Below are 18,126 nucleotides of genomic sequence, written 5' to 3' on the forward strand. Positions count from 1 at the left end.
TGGGCGGTTTACCCCTGAAACATTACTCAGGGGCACTATTTTGTACGCAACTGCATCAATATGAATCTTGTGTCTTCTTTCGGACACCCCCATCCAACTACCAACATCCACATTGCCTGCCAGACTTTAACAAATCTCTCACGTCTCACCCAACTGTCCCGGCCCCTTCAACACAGCATCCCACGGAAAATCCTCCGCATCAAAAGCCTCAAACCCATGACAAACCGAGTCCCCCAACCCTGTCTTCCCATCCAGCAGTATCGGGTCATCCCTCTTTCCGATCAACCTCTGCGCCAACCACCTTTTTGGATCCAAGCTGAATTTCACCACAGGCTTAACCTCGACCTTCATCCAAAACGGCTCTCCCGGCCTCGGCAGGGTCAGCAAAACCACCCCCCGAAACGAGCGGAATATCCCCCCTTTGCTAACAGGGTTCTCAGCCATATCCCACGCTACCGAGTTCGCGCCCTCGTCATGGTCGTCGTCTTGAGCTAGATACCCGTGCAGCTCTGCCTGGCCTTCTTCCATCTTGGTCGTTTCCTTGGCCCAGCGGGGTGTGACGCCGACGGAAGGGCCGAGGCCAAAGGGGGTGTCGAATAGGGTCAAGGGAGCGGCGATTTCAAAGGTGTTGGAGTTTGTTCTTGCTTGTGGGGGGCCGATGATGGAGACGGGGGCGAAGTTGGAGATGATGGGGTCGTAGCTTGGGGAGGCTGAGGGGAGGGAGGGTTTGGATGGGGAGGTGGTGTGGGTGAAGGTGAGGGTTATTTCTGCCGAGGAGAAGCGGGAGGTGGAGTTGGTGGGGAAGCGGAAGGCGAAGTCTAGGGCTAGGAGGCAGGAGGGGAGGGAGTGATAGGTGCCGTATTGGACGTGGCGGAGGTAGGCGGTGTAGGAACTGGGGGAGAGGGAGGAATGGGTCGCTAGGGGGCGGTTGATGCGGGAGTTGTTTGTAATCGCGAGGGTTGGGGGAACAGAAGGGTCGGGAATAAGGGGGGAGGTGATGGCCCAGGGGGAGGTGGAGATTTCTTCTTGTTCGGGGGTTTGGGAGTCATGGTCGAGGTCGTGAGGGGAGGAGTCTGGAGAGGCCATGTTGAGGGAGGGGCAAGCGGGGGTGTACTTTTGGGAGAAAGTCGTGGCCGAGATGCTCTTGTGGCGGGTTAATGTCGAGGTGGGTGTTGTGGCGATTGGGATGAGTTATGAAGCATGAATGCTCAGAGTGAAAATAATGTGCGGTGATATGCAATAGATAAAAGGAAGGTGCGAGGTTCGCGGCTGCCTCAGTTGTGGTGCGGCTGAGGTGTGCCCGTGATATCCCCGCACTACCATTTTGTGTTACATTTCTTCACTCTTCCATGCAACAAAATAACTCAACTAAATGGAGCAACATATCGAGGAAACAAAAGCCACCATCCGAGGTCATCGATCACGAGGAACATTCGCAGAAGGCCATGAGTTCATCAGGGCCCTGCCCGAAGAGATCCGGTCTCTCCCGAGCGTTACAATCGAAATTGCCCAACTTTACTTGGTTCAGGGTCGGTACACGTTGGCCGCAAAAACATGTGAAGATCAACCATCGGCCTCTGGCGAGGAGCGTGCTGTTCTTGACCTTCTGCAGGCTTTCATCGGCATTGGGAGATACTCGAAGCTCAGGACGGCGCTGAGGATTGCACAAGAGATTGGAGAGGCGTGGCATCTCACCGGCCGAGATGAGGAATCCGAGCTTTCCCAACAGCTGCAAGCCGTGACTATCAAAGACTCGGAAGGGGAAGCTTCTCCGTTAACAGAAAACAGAGTTGGTACGATCCCGCTTGCGATACTTTGTTCCTATCTAACCTCCTGTCAGGTTCTCATGGTCCATTGGTACTGGAAGATCCAAGTGGTTGCCGGCGAGCAGGGACTGCTTCATGATAAACAGACCAAAACTGCGGCTGTGGCCGGTCTGGCCCCTGTCCTGCGACAAGTCCTATCAGAGGGTCGCTTTCGGGAAGCCAGGTTTCTCATCTACTCCAAGGCACATCTCCTGGAGGATACCGACCAGGCGATAGAGGAGCTGTGCGACTTCCTCGAGTACTTGACAGATCCAGCATTCATCATCGAAAGGGCTTTCACCCTGGTAGACTTGGCCGGCTTGCAGTTGAAGTCAGACAGCGAAGCTGTGCTAGCTCAAGCGGCGGAAAACTTCAAGCTCGCCAAAGATATATTCACACAACGTGGCCATACATTTGGTAATATCGACATTGATCTGCTTCAAATCTCTGCCGACAAAACCATCTCAGCGGGCGAAAGGTTTCTGGCCAAGACCAAGATTGCCGATCGTTACTTTGAAGTCCACCAGTATCAAAACGGCATCCGCTGCCTCGCGGTAGCCATTTCACCGGACATGATCGTTGACACCTACTATGAGGACGTCGTCAGGTCCCTTGAGCTGCTGGACCGGATGATCAACGAGTGTGGCAGCGAGATATTGAAGCAGATATCCCTGCTCCATTCCGTCTGTCAAGCAAGTCTCAAGGCGCCAGAATACGGATTTGCCTTGCAGTCTCTGGAGTCCTATTTCTGCAACGTACCAGAGGAGATCAGCCCCAAGTTTCACTCGTACATGGGTGTCATTCTGGGCTCGGTGTATTCCAAGTTTGGGGAAACCGAAAAGGCCGTCCGGGTTACAAGGCAGGCTTTGGAGATTTCCATGTCATGTGCGTCCTACGTTGACCAATCTGATGCAGCAACTCAGGTTGGGCATCACATGTTGAGCTTAGCTAGGGAACATCCCGAAGGGTCGGAAGAGTTCATGGAGATGACCTCCTCTGCTGTGGACTTTCTGAAAGAATGGGCAAACAAGGATGCTGAGCACGGTCATGCGGATGGCGAGGCATTGAAATGTCTCTTCATCGCCGAATGGGACAGCGACGGCCAAAGGTGGATGGAACGGGTCAAGAAACACATCCCTGATTCAGCTGATGCTCTGGCAAGGATTCCGGTTGTGGATTTGGAGCTGCGTCTTCTCATGCGTCAAGGAAGATTCTCCGATGGCCTAGCACTCTCTACTCAACTTGTGGAACAGCTACAGAGGCTTACAGATGTGCCGCCATTCAAGAAGGCGCAGACACTTTTGAACGCTTGTATTCAAGCCTTCGTTTGTGTTCAGAGTACCTTTCGTCAAGACAAAGCGTTGGCCCTTGAGGAATCCCAGTCGGCCGTGAAGCTTCTTTGGGCCGCCTTGCAGCACTCGTACGATGCTCTACAGTTATACCGGCAAGCGAACGGGGTTGAGCTGGTCGTTGACTGCACCCTCTTTGTATGGGAGATCATAAACTTGGCTGTACTGACAATGTCGGATGATGGACGTCATGGACTGCTTACCGCTTTCATGGGGGATATGAGACAAACCGAAAGGCTTTGTGACAGCATGAGGCAAAGCGTATTGTCGGTTGCAGGACTCCAGAGTCTCATGCATAAGAGATTTCTTGTGTCAAAGAAGGCCAGCCTCAAACTCTACAGTGTCGCAGTGGAGCTTGCTTTGAAATTGCACGACCCAGCTGGCGCCTGGATTTGGTTGCAGAAAGGAAAGGCTAGAGCATTTGCCGATGCCCTGGGTGCTGACTGCATCCTCCCTCAGAGGCTCGTGGATCAGATCAACAAAGATCACACCGCTTACGAACTCCTCAAGGCGGAGCAGAGCATTCTCGAGCTTCTTCAGGAGTCCAACGTCAACCATGTTGTTGCCTCACGCCGGTTGACAGCGTTGAAAAAGAAGATGGAAGAACATCCGCTCTTGGTCGAGGCCGCTAAGCTCAGAGGCCAGCTGTTGGATTTGGACCTTGGAACTGATGAGCTGAAACAAGCTCTGCAAGCAACAGGTCTCGCGGCTGATAGAGTCAAGTTTGTCGATTGGCATGTCCCTACGTTGGCCAACACTTCAAATCAAAACATTCGCCTCTTTGTACGTCAGCTGGATGGCACCACCTACACGCAGCAACTGCCGCTCAACATTCATCAAGTAAAAGATTGGATAGCCAAGACCCTTACATATCCCGAGATGGCTACGCCACCACTGGCAAGAAAGACTGGAAACCAGCTGCTCAAGAAGATGAACGGCTTGGTTGAAGGCTTGCTTGAGTTTACATCGGAAGGCGACCTGTTGATCCTATCGCCGTCTGGTCCCTTGAACAGCATACCATTGCATGCACTGGAAGTTGGCAAGCAGCCCTTGGTTGAGAGGAATCTTGTCGTGAACGCCTCCAGTGTTGCTACGCTTGGTCAGTGTCTGCTTCGGATATCACCAGCACCACCGACAGACGGACAACCTCGACAATCATACGGCGCCAAGTATTTTGCTGTGTACGAGGAACCTGACAGGTTACTGGAACGAGAACAGATCTTTCACCATATCAAATCACTCCCCGGAGCGTTTCCGGGTACTGTCGCCATTGGGTCTCAGGTGACAAAGCCTCACTTTCTCCAGGAGTGTGCAACCGCCAACTGGATTCATTATCACGGCCATGCTCGCTATAGTAACCAGGACATCCTAAAGTCATCCCTGGTGCTCAGCGATGGAACAGACAGCCTCAGCCACGATAACAATACCGGAAATAGGGATGGAGATCTGACAGTCGACGCCGAGGCAGACCTTCTCGAGACGGTTGAAGCGGAATACGATGATGACAACAATGATGAGGACGCTGCTGACAATAGCGAAGGAATAGACGAGCTCCTCGTCTCGGAGTTGTTCGAAGCCACACTCCCCCGAGGTGGCGTCCACTTCACCATCATTGCCTGTGACTCTGGCACGCAGGACATTGCACCCGGTGATGAACCGCTGGGAATTATACCGGCGCTGCTCTATGCGGGCGCCACGTCTGTGCTGGGTTGTCAGTGGCCTATCGACAGTCGGGCGGGGAGAGCTTTCAGTGAGGCGTTTTATCAGGAGGTCGCGAGCAGACAGACTGGCGGAGCTGTCAACTTGGCCAGTGCTCTGAGGTCTACGGTGATGAGAATGAGAAAGGGGGAGTTGGGAGCAGAGTTTAAACAGGCGTATTACTGGGCGCCGTTTGTGCTTCATGGCCTGTGGCTTTTTCCAGCGGGTTATCAAGCTCCTCCGCAATAACGACCACCACGCCACCACCAGCGCCACCACCAGCGCCACCACCATCAAAAAATCCAGCGTTGGTTTTGGTTTCTCACCAAGCTCAAGGTTGTGAAGAAAGGGGGCTTTGCTGTGCGCCGAACTCAATACTTTGTGGCGGCCAATGAAGAGTTGCCTGGTTTAAACTCGGTTTCCTTCCTTTCGCAACACCAAGCTTTGCAAACACTTGTAGTCTGATTCCGCAATAAAATTGTACCATTGACAATTCTTGACCACAAAATTCACTTTTTCTTTCCCCGCGCAGAAAGATGGTCCGCAGATCTCGTCGTCTTGCAGAGAAAAGCGAACGAGCTTTCCGCTGGGGATCTCTCCGGTTCGTTACATCTGTCTTGAAGTCGAACTACAAGAGTACACATGCAAGACATGCGAAAGAAGATATCGGTGGGAATTCAACGGCCCCTGTGTTTGGGACTGTATCGCAACGATCGGGCGAGCTATGGAGACCAGAAGATCTCGGAGGGGTTGGCGCCAGAGCTCAACACATATTCGCCGAGCGATTCCGCCGTCTGGAACACCTGATACTTGAGCCCTGGCGACCATGGTCGCACGGTGAAATGCGACGGCGGGACGGGTGTATGTGTTCGCCTCAACGCTAGTCAACCGTAATTATCGCACACTTCAATATGCCAATATTGTTGCCATAGACCTCATCAGTCATTTTAGGCAACTTCTCCCCCACACCCTAAGGAAGATTTCAGTGTTTGAAGATTTCAGCGACGATGTCATTCACTATTTGAGGTTGCCTGTTCAGATGGCAACCCCGACGTGGGTGTGGCAGATCCGGAGGGAAGCGAGCATTAGAAAAGCGTGGACGAGGCCTGAGGCGTAGACAGTCACATTTGGGAGTTGTTGGAGAGGTGTCTGTTTGGAGTCTTCAGTCTTGCTTGTTTGGGGCCTCAGGGGTCACTCCATCTCAAGAAAATTATTGCCTGATACTTTTGCCCTCGTGAGCAGGTTTCGTCATGGGCTATTGTCATTATTGAGTCACGGGTTCAATAGCGGGCACCTTGATGGTTTGATGGTGGCAGATACCTGAGGCATCTTGTGGTAGCAGGTTGGGGTTGGTGAGCATCTAGGTCGTCCAAGAGACATGGGTAAAAATGGCGAGGGAGGAAGCCATTTCTACGAAGGCCGTGATACTATGTCTGATTAAGGTAGGGAGGACTTTTCTGAGATCTAATTTGGGTATGTGTGGCCTTTGTTTATGTAGATGTCTGTGGACTTTGTGCTGCCGTCTGATGTATCCAAACATCAAAGGATGATCCTCCCTGACCTCCATACGACTCTCACTTGCTCCCTGCTCGTCAACAAATGGAATGACGTAGTCGCCTGGGGGCTGACCGATGTCGTTCCTGCCTTCGTTGGTAAATACACCCAACACTTTTTATCGTGCCCCAGGCCATAATAGCTGGTGGTCAGAGTTTTTTTTTTTGCATCCTCGAGACTCTCGGCCCCTCATATTTCTTCCTCGCCCTTTTCTTCCTCCTCTTTCATCTTTCACCCTCCTCTTTTCTCTTTACCTTTTAGCGTCGACCTTTCACCGTTCACCTTTCACCCCTTATCCCACCCACACCTTTCGACTCTTTTTCACCAAAACAACATCAAAGAGTCGAAAGAAACATGGCCTCCATGATGGGAGGTTCTAGCTACAATCTCGTCGACATGGCCGCCACGACGGTCAACGTCAAAGAGGGGCTCATCGAGACGTCCGTCATGATGGTCAACCCCAAGCACGAGCCCATCGATGTCTCCACTGACGACTTCCTCCTCAACTTCGCCATCACCACTTTCACTTCCGCCACGGACCAGGCCCACGACGACCATATGCAAGCCCTCGGCCATCTATTCCTTGAAAAGGCCGGCGCCGCCCGCCTCGAGGCACATCCGCCCTTGGATTTCGCCACGCATGAGGAGTGCCACAGTACTTCCAAGCTGCTTCTCTCTGGCGGTGCGAACTTTCCCTCTGGCAGTGCGGACCTTTCCTCTGGCAGCGCTGGCTTGAAAGGAACCGGTCATGATTCACCCATCGATTCAGCCGCCTCGATGACCTCGGACAGTTCACCCAGTTCGACGACGTCCCCTCACAGCTCGCCCAGCCCCACGTCCACGGACGACGCCGTGTTTTTTGCCCTCGCGGATGGACACGAGGAAGAAAAGAAGGAACACACCCTGGGAGAGCCAGAAAAGGGCACTCTGGCCTAGTACGCCTGGGTCAACATTCACGACTACTGCTGGGAAAAGGCCTCGGAGATGGACGACTTGCCCGTCGAGATGACAGAGGACGAGTTCATCGACGAGGGCGCGAGCTACTACATGGATCTTCCCCTTCAATACGCCGTTGCGAGGGCCTATTCGCGCATCATGCTTGACGGAGAGGATTTCCCGTTGGATGAGTGGTCTCTTTTTGAACAGGTCCCGGAGCTGATGGATTGGGAGTTTTCTCATGGGACTTGTCATGTCAAGGGCTTGATCGAGTTTTGCTGCGGGCATGTTGCTAGGGCGTATGAGGATTGGGAGTCGGGGAGGGATGCGGAGGTCACTCTTGTGTGAATTGACTTTTTTGAGGGGGTGGGTTTGGTGTGTGTAGAGAGGCTTGGAGATGTGATGGATTTGGCGGGAGGCACAAACCCACAGGGCCGTTCAGGATGTGTAGCTGTTTGGTCACAGACGGGATCAGAAGGTGTGGAGCCCTTGGGATTGTGGATTTGCAAAGGATAGCGCTGGAGGTTTCTGTATAATGGGATTTGTTGGTCTGGGTATCAGGTTCGAGTTTGGGGAGGTTGGGGGGTTTGATGTGGGGGGTTTGGTGGTGATGAACTCTGTGCCTTGGGCATGGGGAATATCTGAGGCGTGGGAGGTTGTTTGTAACTGGGCAAAGTGCATCTCGACGTAATTGTGCATGGTACAGCGTAGTCAAAGTCCCTGCCATAGAAGCCGTAACTTGAAGACTGAATCAGCGTTGTCGGGGGCAGATTTATCCCCGAGTGTTTTTTAATGCCTGGACTGACGTCAGCTTGTGTGTGATGTGTGATGTGAAGAGTGAAAAGGGAGCAGCCCAAAGAAAACACCGTTTGAGGAAGGCGGGAATATGATTTGGTCGAGCAGCAGAAGGTAAACAAGAGTGAGTTGCAGAGAATGTTAATATTCAATGTTAAAAATAATGTGAAAGGGGAGAGCGTTGTCTCCGTGGTGTTGATGTGCCAAGCCTGCGGCCCGCTTGCATCATCCCGGGAGGCGGCCCCACCATCCCGATGGCGACCCCGCATGGGGAGGACATCAGCGCCGACGATGTTGAACGGCTGCTAGTTTATTGGAAATATTGGCCAAGGTAAAAGAAGATATGTATGTAATATAGATTTCTGTCTGGTGCATAGAGAACGGCAAAAGGGACGTCTATGCACCCCTCGCACTTCACCAGTTTTCGGAGAGCACCAGCACCGGACAAACGGAACCAAACCCACGCCCTCGGGATCAGATCGCGCGCCTTCGAGACGGATTTGAGTGTATTTCCTGGGTACCTTAAGCTAGAATGATTTGGACTGAGATCTATTTGTCAATTGCTTTTGATTGCACTGATCGCACTGCCTTGGGTTTAACGACTTGTCCACGTGCCCGACTGATCCGGCCGGATGACAATGCCGCGGCGGCAGGGCGGGCACCGGGTAGCTAGCGATCGCCGAATACAACCGGCCCTGCTGGGCTGCTGGGGCTGGATATGTTCAGCCCCTCAATTTTGGCTGCTGAGTGTCGCATTTCCTTCAACGCTCGGCCACACGCTCGAATCGATTCTTTTGACAGACACGACGTTTCAAAAGCCTACGCGGACGGCGCATACTTGATTAAATATTCACGGAAAGACACACTTTTAGCAATAGATTGTCTCGCGCACCATCCACAACCCCACACACCCGTTCCCGCCTTGCTCCTCGTCGCAAACCTTGGCTCGGTTCGCTCTCGGTGGCAAACCTGCCAGAGTTACAGATAGGGCGAGCAGTCATACGATGCCTCCCACGCCCTGACACGATCTACTATATTTGAAACAGGTCTCGAAATCGGATAGCACAATATGCGCGCGCCGCTTGTGGCAGGTGTTCCTTGCAAGAGGGCCCTGACGACGACGTCACTATCACGACCGGTAGTAGTTCGGACGGGAGGAGCAACGTCGCGACGAACGCTTTCTACCAACGCTCGAACCCTCCGACCTGCGAACAAGCCGACCGAGCTGTCATGTTTGCGACCTGGGGGGAGGGTGGCCTACCCGGCTGTTTTCAGTGCTGGGCAAAGGAGGCGGAAGGCGTCTGCTGTTGCGACTGCTGCTACTACTTTTGAGGATGGGGGGGTGCCGGTCGAGGAGGGGATATCCCTAAAAGAACATGGGGAGGTGAAGGAGGTGAGGAATGAGAAGGATGTTGGGCCTGCGGAGGAGTATGATAGAAGAGTGGAGGAGGGGTTGTTGAGGAATGACGAGCATCAACGAGGTGAGTGATCGTAACGACAAGAAGGGGAAGAGATGGGTGGCTAACTGTGGTTTGTGTGCAGGAATCATCCAAAGCCTACAGCATCTCCACGAGGAACTGCGACACTACACCGCGCCACCTGTCGTCCGACCCACACTTGAGAGCCTAAAGCCGCAAAAGAGTTTATTTTCTTGGTTTGGCAAGGACACCAAGCCGACGATTGGGAAGATTCCTAGCAACTTGCCAAGGGGGTTATACCTCTACGGCGACGTCGGGTGCGGAAAGACAATGATGATGGATCTGTTCTACGACACGCTCCCGCAGTCGGTCAAGTCCAAGACGAGGATACACTTCCACAATTTCATGCAGGATGTCCACAAGCGGCTTCACAAGATGAAGATGCAGTATGGCAGTGATGTCGACTGCGTCCCGTTTGTCGCGGCCGAGATTGCAGAGCAGGGGAATGTCTTGTGTTTTGACGAGTTTCAGTGCACCGATGTGGCGGACGCCATGATTTTGAGGAGGCTGCTGGAGGCGTTGATGTCGCATGGGGTGGTGCTGGTCACGACGAGCAACAGGCATCCGGATGAGCTGTACATGAATGGGATCCAGCGCGAGAGTTTCATACCGGCGATTCATCTGCTGAAAAACAGGCTGCATGTTATCAATTTGGACTCGACGACGGATTACCGCAAGATTCCGAGGCCACCGTCGGGGGTGTACCACACCCCGCTCGACGCTCATGCTGCTTCTCACGCCGAGAAGTGGTTTCGGTTTTTGGGTGATCCCGAGTCGCCGGAGCCGCATCCTGAGGTGCAGAAGGTTTGGGGGAGGGAGATTATCGTGCCGAGGGTGAGCGGGAGGTGTGCGTGGTTTACGTTTGATGAGTTGATTGGCAAGCCGACCAGCGCGGCGGATTACATCGAGCTCATGCGCTCGTATGACGCGTTCATCGTTACGGAGGTTCCCGGGATGACATATCGGCAGCGGGATCTTGCGAGGAGGTTTATCACTTTTATTGATGCCGTGTACGAGTCACATGCGAAGTTGGTGCTCACCACTGCTGCGCCGTTGAGGGAGCTGTTTGTCTCCAAAGCGGAGATTCGGGAGTCGCTGAAGGCGGCAGGCAGAAGCAGCGAGGTGCTGGATGATAGTTCGGTGGAGGACGTGATGAGTCACATGATGGATGACCTGGAGCACAACGCCGAGCAGCTGTCAAAGTCGAATCTGTTTACGGGCGATGAGGAGGCTTTTGCTTTTGCGAGGGCGCTGTCAAGGTTGACGGAGATGGGGAGCAAGATGTGGGTGGAGAGGGGGATGGGGTTGGAGAGTCAGGGGGGGAAGAAGGAGAGGGATGATTGGGCCAAGACGAGGAGCAGGCAGATGGAGGATAGTATGTAGTTTCCTTTTGTCTGTGTAAAGCGAGCGGCATTGGGTGGGTGGCAAAGCATTTGCGGCGTTGCAGGATGGACTGGATAGTGGCTACCGAGGTGGTGCTTTTTGAGTATATGTTTTGGATAGTGTCAGAATACATCGTTCTCGTCCACATACCTCCTTTATCATTTCTCATCTCATGTCCTTCGTCTCATCCATTTATTTCCCTTCCTGTCCTCTAATAAATCCCCGGGATCAAAACCCACCCAACCCTCTGCTTATGCTGCGTCCAAGCCCCCCCATACCGGTTGCTCATATACTCATCCATCAATCCCACACTCTCCCCCGCAAAGTGACCAGCATGCGCCAACCCCATCCCCAGCCCAGCCCACCAACCCCCCGCCGCGATCCCGAAACCCGTCCTCCAGAGGACGTAACCCCCATAATTCGGATGCCTACTCAGACTCCACAACCCTCTATCACAAATCTTCCCCTCATTGACTCTAATCTGCTTCCCCCCGACAGCAATCCTCTCCTCCTTAAAAAAGCTCCTCTGCCTCTCCGAAATCGTCTCGACCGCCAACCCAACCGCAAACATCAGGCTCCCCACCAACACCGGCAACGGCAGCTCGGCCTCCCCCAACAACGGCACCCTCACCCCCTTCAGCAGAGCCGTGCTCGTCTTGGGCAACAGATACAACAGACTATTCACCGCGTTCGCCGCCGTCTCCAGCAGCGCGACAAAAACCGCCATCCTCGGCGTCATGGGCTCCCGAGCGATAAACCCCGCCCAGTACGCCTGTTTGAGTCTGCTCAGCCTCCCCATCCAGGATAAAATCTCCCCTGTAGGCGTCTGCCCCAACAACCCAGGGTTGATGACCGCGACCCCGAGCTTAGGCAGCAGTTTCAACAGCGGGCTTTTGGGCGACAGTAAGTATGACTGCAGGAGTGGTTCGATAGCCCGGAGGCCGATGAAGGTGAGCGTGCCGGCCGGGTTGCGCGTGTAGTTCCCCCGGGGTATCATGTCCCTCGGCGAGGCCAGGCTCATGGGCGAGGGGTTGTCCAACCCCAAGTCTTCTCTCGGTTCCCCTTCCGGCTGTGACGACTCCTCGGGGACTACTTTGGACAGGAGCTCAGAAGGCAGAGGTTGGGACGGCAGGGGCGTGTAGAACGAGTTTGACGGCGTGGGGACGACAACCGGCTCTTCCTCCTCGTCATAGTCCGAGGACCCGCCCATGATGGCGGTTTCATAGACGGATGCTGTGTCGTCCATTGTTGTTTTGCTGATTGTGTCTTGTCGTCTGGTGTGTGGCGTTTGTGGTAAACGACCAAAAAAAACAAAACAAAAAAACAGAAAAAAGGTAACAAAATGAAGGGTAAAAAAAAAGAAATGCGGGGTAGCAAAACTGAGGGGATTGACACCCGAGGTTTATGACTACCTCTCCCCAAACAGTGGAGGGCATGTCGTTGAGTCGTTTGGCGCAGGTCATGGTGGAGACCGACAGCTCATCATACGTCTTGGCATCGGGTTTCGAGCGCTTCTGTGGAGGCCCAGTGAAGGCCCGATTCAGGGGAATGTGGTTAACCATGTATTTAAACACTACCGCTCAAAGACTGTAAAAGAAAAAAACAATGTCACTATGCCTTCCCGTATGTACCCTACCCTTGACGCCCAATACCCGAACATAACCTCACAGCCTCGGCCCCTCATTTATTTGCCCTTCTCAAGAGCAGGAAAGTCGGCAAACGCCAACTCGTACGCAAACGCCAGCGTGAGCTTTGCGTGCTGAATCATGTGGTCGAATGACAAGTACTTAATCAGATCATCAGTAGTGTGGATGTGATTGTCCGAGTACTCAAATGCCGACTCGATAACAAAGGCAGACGGGTACCCAGCCTTGGAGGCAGAAGCGTGGTCCGAGCAAGCATAACCGCACTTGGTCTCAACAAATGGAATGTCACAGTACTATTATATTGTCAGTATTGACCAGTCAATAGATCAAAATTATTAAACAAAAAATAATAAAAAATAAAAAGTAAAAAAAAAAAACATACCTCGGTGATAATCTTCTTGATAAATTCGGTAAGTTTGGGGTCAACAAAGTCGACAATAACGCCCACGCTCTCAGGCAAGCCCGCTTGGATAGTCCTAGTGATGAAACCAGTCATGTCCTGCTGAAGCATGGCCTTGACATCGCGGCGCTCCTTTTCGTAAGCAGAAAAGATGGCCTGGCTGCCGAGCAGACCGCCCTCCTCGGCGCTGTACCAATGGAACTCGAGCGTGTTGGGGTGCTTGCCCTTGACGATGTCTTTGGACTGGAGGATGACCCGAAGGGCCTCAAGAATGGTCACGGTGCCGCTTCCATCATCATCCGCCCCGGGAGCCGCCAGGATACTGGGGAGGAAGAGGTTGATGGAATCCTGGTGGGCACCGATAACAACTGTCTGGTTAGTCTTGCCAGGAATGGTGGCAATGATGCTGTTCTGGCCCCACGGGTGCTTGAAGTGCTTCGCCGTCACATACTTCTCAGCGCCGGCCTCCTTGATCGTCTCTTGAACTTTCCCAAGCAGCCACTCGCTCGATTGGCGGCCCCAATCTGACTTGTAGTATCGGGTGTGGAACGATGTGAACTTTTCCAAGTTCTCTTCGAGGTGGGATTTCGAGAGGTTGGTGAACAATGGTTTCACCGCGTCTTGGTATGTGGGCTTCTTTGGGAAGACAGCCTTTTTCTTGGGTGGTCCGACGAGGGTGTTGATGGTGGCGCCGAGGTCAGGGTGATCGGTAATATCGAAGAAGTTGATACCTTTCTGTTGAGAGAAGTCAACATCAGTAACAGCTTGAGCGAATTGGGACGAAAGAATTGGCTTACACGGCGCAGGGCCCATTTCTCGTCTTCTGTCACCCATCGTGTGTTGCCAGGGGAGATCTCGATGTGATAAGTTGCAGCGGCGGCCTCTTCATGGGTCATGGGCCGCTGTGTATCGCCAGCGAGGTTGACGTTGCGGGCGCTGACTGCGGGGAGCAGCAGCGCGAGTAATGAAGCCTTCATGGTGATGTGTATTCGATTCAATGTTCAACAATAGGGATGTAAACAGGAGGTTGGTGTTGGAGGATGGATGCATTCAGCTGTCGCCTTTACTGGGTGCGATGGGTACCTGGAAGCTCGGGTTGGTCAGCAGGGGAACCGACCAATCACAACTTCCCTTGCCTGTCACGACACCCTCCCTGTGTCATTAGCCAGCCATGTTGACTAACCTTTTTCCCAAAGTAAATAAACGGTGAAGCTTCCAGGTTCATGAGGAGGTCCCTTTGGACATCAAGTTGGAGATGATTTGCGTCTCCTCCGCTAAATCAACCTTCACTAAATCAAACCTCCACATAAATCCACCTCCACTAAATCAACCTCCACTAAATCAACCTTCCACTAAATCAACAGCGCGCAAGCTAGCGATAAGGAACAATGGAGGGATTGTCACTGGCATCTGTCCCACAACCATCAGTCGATGATTTCTGGCTTCTGGAGAGATACATGAATCTCAACTGGAATTCCTGAGGCAAGCTGCCAGATGCATTCCGGCCGCATCCCGGCGCTCCGGTCAACAACACATCGACGACAGCAGCTGACGTCATTTCCAGACATCAAGGTGCCAGCCTCAGCCCTCCTCTTGGCAAGCCACGCAAGCTTGTGATCACCCCCGCCTGCCCTTGATTTTGGGTCCCTGGCGGACCTGCAGCGCTGTGTCTCGGCGTCGGTTTAGTGGACGGTTGGGACGGTTCATGACAAGACCTGTCGTCATGAACCACGCGTGAGCTCGGGTTAGGTGTTTCTATCTTCATTTTGGCTTTCTGGACAATAATCCCAGATTTTTTCCTTCGCTCCAACGATTTGTCGCCACATACATTGTAATATTGTGAGGGTAATCGTTATCTTAAAAGACTGTCCCGTTCAGTGGTTGATCAGCCCCTGAAACCCCTGAAAAGCCATCAACATGAAGAAACACCAGATCAGCCTCGAAAACAACCACATCAACGACCGCCTGTTGGACTTGTGCACCTCAACTCAAAGCGTCTCATCCCTCATTTCTCAAGACCCTACAATAAGTCCTGCGGACGCATGGGAAAAGTTGTATGGCAGAACCGCGCTGGCGAGTGCAGAAAACGAGAAAGAGCATGCAAATGGAGCAATAGACGGGGATCTGTTGGAGCTGAAGAAGGCCGAGATGTGTGGGAGATGGGGAGACACGAAGCCGAGTGAGCTCTTTTTGAGGGTAAAGTTCTTCAATGGCAGCGGAAATGCAGGCACAGCTAAACACATGGCAGATCTATCATGATGCACTGTGCACGCTCAACGACGGTCCCTCTCGGGGAATAGTCAGTCCTTCGCTGATGGGGTCCCACGGGACCATTCCGCTAACTATCATTTCGACGTACGTCTCACCAGTCCGGAGAATCGATTGAGTGCTGAAAGAGAATAGCATACCCGACATATGTCGGCACATTGCCAACGTCATCGTGCGAGCCCAAACAGAGGTCTTTCTGGCAACAAACTACTGGCAAAATGGTGCAGCATCTGCCTACATCACGGAAGCTATCCGTGAGCTAGACCGCCGTGTAGCTGCCAGGGGTGGCCTAAGGGTAAAGGTCAAGATCATATACGACCGAGGCAGCCCAAAACAAGTGTTTGAGCCACGTTATTTCGTATCGGAGAAGGACTTTGCCGGACCAAACGTCAACTTGCCTCGACGATCAGAGATCCCGAATCTCGAGATGGACGTGGTCAACTACCACCAGCCAGTCATGGGTACCTTCCACGCTAAGTACGTGGTTGTCGACCGCAAGATTGCGCTGCTCCAGAGCAACAATGTCCAGGACAACGACAACCTGGAGATGATGATCCACCTGGAGGGCCCCGTTGTTGATTCTTTTGTCGATGTCGCCCTGCTCTCCTGGGGCAAGCCCTGGGATGGCTTCAGTGAAGTTCAAGAAGAGATTGAACAAGCCGATGGAAGCATGGCAGCAGTAGCAAACGGCCGCGCTGTTTTGCCAGATGTCAACACCCTACCTCTCGACAACAGCCTCCACACTCCGTCCCGCCCTCACTACGATCCGGATGTCGCCTCCGAAGTCGCCCGCTTCAACACCTTCCTCACCCCGACCACGAACAAAACCCACCTCGACGCGGTCAACGCCCTGCTCAACCACACCACCAATCCTTCCCTCCGCCCTAACCCAACCCTCAACCCTGATCCTCCCGAGCCTGACCGCTTCACGCCTTACATCCCGCATTCCACCTCTCCCTTTCCCATAGCACTAGTCACCCGCTCCCCTTACGGGCCCCCAACCCACCACTCCCTCCCCAATCCCCAAAACGCCGCCTGGCTCTCCGCGCTCAAACACGCTAAAAAGACAGTCTTTATCCAATCCCCCACCCTCAACGCGGAACCGCTCATCCCGGCCATCATCGAGGCCTGCGAGCGCGGGGTGGAGGTGACGTGTTGGATATGTCTGGGGTACAACGACGCGGGTGAGCTCCTGCCCCATCAAGGGGGTCACAACGAAAAGATTGCAAAGGAGCTGTATGGCTCTTTGTCAGAGGGTGGGAGGGAGAGGTTGAGGTATGGGTGGTATGTGGGGAGGGATCAGACCGTGCCGATTGTGCAGAGCAGGAGGGGGAGGTCGTGTCACGTCAAGATCATGGTTGTTGATGGGGAGGTGGGCGTGATGGGGAATGGGAATCAGGATACGCAGAGTTGGTTTCATAGTTGTGAGGTTAATGTTTTGGTTGATAGTAGGGAGGTTTGTGGGGAGTGGGTGAGGGGGTTGGGGAGGAATCAGAATACGGGGGTGTATGGGCGGTTGGATGGGGAGGAGGGGGTTTGGAGGGATCAGGAGGGGAAAGAGGCGGAGGGGGCGATTGGGCCTGGGGCTGGGGGAGGGGGGATGGGGTGGGTTAGGGGCGTTGTTGGGGCTGTTAGGAGGGTTAAGGGGACGGGCGGGTTTTAGGGGCCGGGGGCGGGGGGTGTTTAGGGAGATGATACTGAAGGGGGTATGGTGAGGAACCGGCAAAGCATCGAGATGAAGCAGCTGGTTGGCAAGACAGGACGGCTGCTAGATTTTTTATTTTTTTTTGGATACAATGGCCTCCTCTTCGCGTTTGGTATGTAAGAGCATTGCGAAGGTAAAGGGTGAGGGCATTGAATCCCAAGAACACCAAGTTTTCATTGCCGGCCAGTCGCTTCGTCTTGTTCCTTTGTAATTATCCTCCCCAAGCCCAGAAGTCCATTGCCAGCTCACGATAAAACGAAATGAATATTATTCCTCTCCAAGGACGTAATCCTGAAAGCATAGACAATACCCCTACACCACCCGCAAACCCCTCCCCTCCTCCCCCTCCCCCTGCCCAAACTCCCAACCCTCGGCCCTAAACAACCTCCTACTCAACACCTCCACGGCCCCCAACCTCCAACCCACATACCAACTCCCCACCGTCACAACAAACAACCCCCACGAGCAAACATTCTCCAATCCTGAGCTCGCCGCCGCCAGCAAAATCACCGTCTCGTCCGCGGCCATGATGTAAAAGTATACGGGCTTCCAACCCTGTTCTAGTAGCTCACAGTCCAGGCTGGCGATGCAAAAGTGGACATAACTCGATATTATGATTGCCAGACAGGTGATGATCGTGTCGGCTAGTAGGAGGCAGTGGTGGTTGGATAGGGGGCCGGGGATGGGGAGGAGGGAGAGGAAGCTGGGGTGGTAAGTTATGAGGATGAGGAGTTGGAGGGTGAAGAGGAGGAGGGCGGTGAGTTGGCGGAGGGAGGTTGGGTAGTCCCAGGTTTCTTGGGGGGTCGTCTCGGGGGGTTGAGCTGGTGTGACGAGGGGGAGGTTTGTTTCTAGTTTGAGGAGGATTGGGGTTCTGGGTCTGGATGATGGTGGGTGGTTTGATATGGGGAGGAGTGGTGATGATTGTTGTTGGGCTGAGTCTTCGTCCTTGGTGTCCATGTTGGTGATGATGATGGTGTTGATATTACTGGTAAGGTATAAATAAAGAGCGAATAGATAGTTGGTGGACGGTTTATGAAAATGCAAAGTCAAGCCCAAAACAAAGAAAAAAAATAGGAACCAAAGGGAAGTGGTATGGGAGAGACGGCATT

General features: G+C 53.4%; 7 protein-coding genes across 7 annotated transcripts; 4 read left to right on the plus strand and 3 right to left on the minus strand.

The window, feature by feature from the left end:
* Nucleotides 1-138: 138 nt before the first annotated feature.
* On the minus strand, nucleotides 139-1,086 carry PODANS_6_6830 (uncharacterized protein; the record flags this gene model as incomplete). The annotated part of the gene is made up of 1 exon (XM_001910556.1): nucleotides 139-1,086. One exon carries the CDS (start codon nucleotides 1,084-1,086, stop codon nucleotides 139-141), a length of 948 nt encoding a protein of 315 aa, XP_001910591.1.
* Nucleotides 1,087-1,846: 760 nt separating this feature from the next.
* PODANS_6_6840 (uncharacterized protein) lies at nucleotides 1,847-5,101 on the plus strand (the record flags this gene model as incomplete). Its single annotated transcript, XM_001910557.1, has 1 exon — nucleotides 1,847-5,101. The coding sequence occupies one exon, from the start codon at nucleotides 1,847-1,849 to the stop codon at nucleotides 5,099-5,101; it is 3,255 nt and encodes a 1,084-aa protein (XP_001910592.1).
* A 1,659-nt stretch (nucleotides 5,102-6,760) lies between these two features.
* On the plus strand, nucleotides 6,761-7,342 carry PODANS_6_6845 (uncharacterized protein; the record flags this gene model as incomplete). The annotated part of the gene is made up of 1 exon (XM_001910558.1): nucleotides 6,761-7,342. The coding sequence occupies one exon, from the start codon at nucleotides 6,761-6,763 to the stop codon at nucleotides 7,340-7,342; it is 582 nt and encodes a 193-aa protein (XP_001910593.1).
* Nucleotides 7,343-9,206: 1,864 nt separating this feature from the next.
* Nucleotides 9,207-10,998, plus strand: PODANS_6_6850 (uncharacterized protein; the record flags this gene model as incomplete). Its single annotated transcript, XM_001910559.1, has 2 exons — nucleotides 9,207-9,622; nucleotides 9,693-10,998. 2 exons carry the CDS (start codon nucleotides 9,207-9,209, stop codon nucleotides 10,996-10,998), a joined length of 1,722 nt encoding a protein of 573 aa, XP_001910594.1.
* Nucleotides 10,999-11,209: 211 nt separating this feature from the next.
* Nucleotides 11,210-12,244, minus strand: PODANS_6_6860 (uncharacterized protein; the record flags this gene model as incomplete). The annotated part of the gene is made up of 1 exon (XM_001910560.1): nucleotides 11,210-12,244. The coding sequence occupies one exon, from the start codon at nucleotides 12,242-12,244 to the stop codon at nucleotides 11,210-11,212; it is 1,035 nt and encodes a 344-aa protein (XP_001910595.1).
* Nucleotides 12,245-12,682: 438 nt separating this feature from the next.
* PODANS_6_6870 (uncharacterized protein) lies at nucleotides 12,683-14,021 on the minus strand (the record flags this gene model as incomplete). Its single annotated transcript, XM_001910561.1, has 3 exons — nucleotides 12,683-12,937; nucleotides 13,027-13,779; nucleotides 13,842-14,021. 3 exons carry the CDS (start codon nucleotides 14,019-14,021, stop codon nucleotides 12,683-12,685), a joined length of 1,188 nt encoding a protein of 395 aa, XP_001910596.1.
* A 940-nt stretch (nucleotides 14,022-14,961) lies between these two features.
* PODANS_6_6880 (uncharacterized protein) lies at nucleotides 14,962-16,975 on the plus strand (the record flags this gene model as incomplete). The annotated part of the gene is made up of 3 exons (XM_001910562.1): nucleotides 14,962-15,240; nucleotides 15,293-15,399; nucleotides 15,448-16,975. The coding sequence occupies 3 exons, from the start codon at nucleotides 14,962-14,964 to the stop codon at nucleotides 16,973-16,975; spliced, it is 1,914 nt and encodes a 637-aa protein (XP_001910597.1).
* Nucleotides 16,976-18,126: the final 1,151 nt, after the last annotated feature.

This window comes from Podospora anserina, chromosome 6 (assembly GCF_000226545.1).
Source record: "Podospora anserina S mat+ genomic DNA chromosome 6, supercontig 2".
In the NCBI taxonomy this organism is placed as follows: domain Eukaryota; kingdom Fungi; phylum Ascomycota; class Sordariomycetes; order Sordariales; family Podosporaceae; genus Podospora; species Podospora anserina.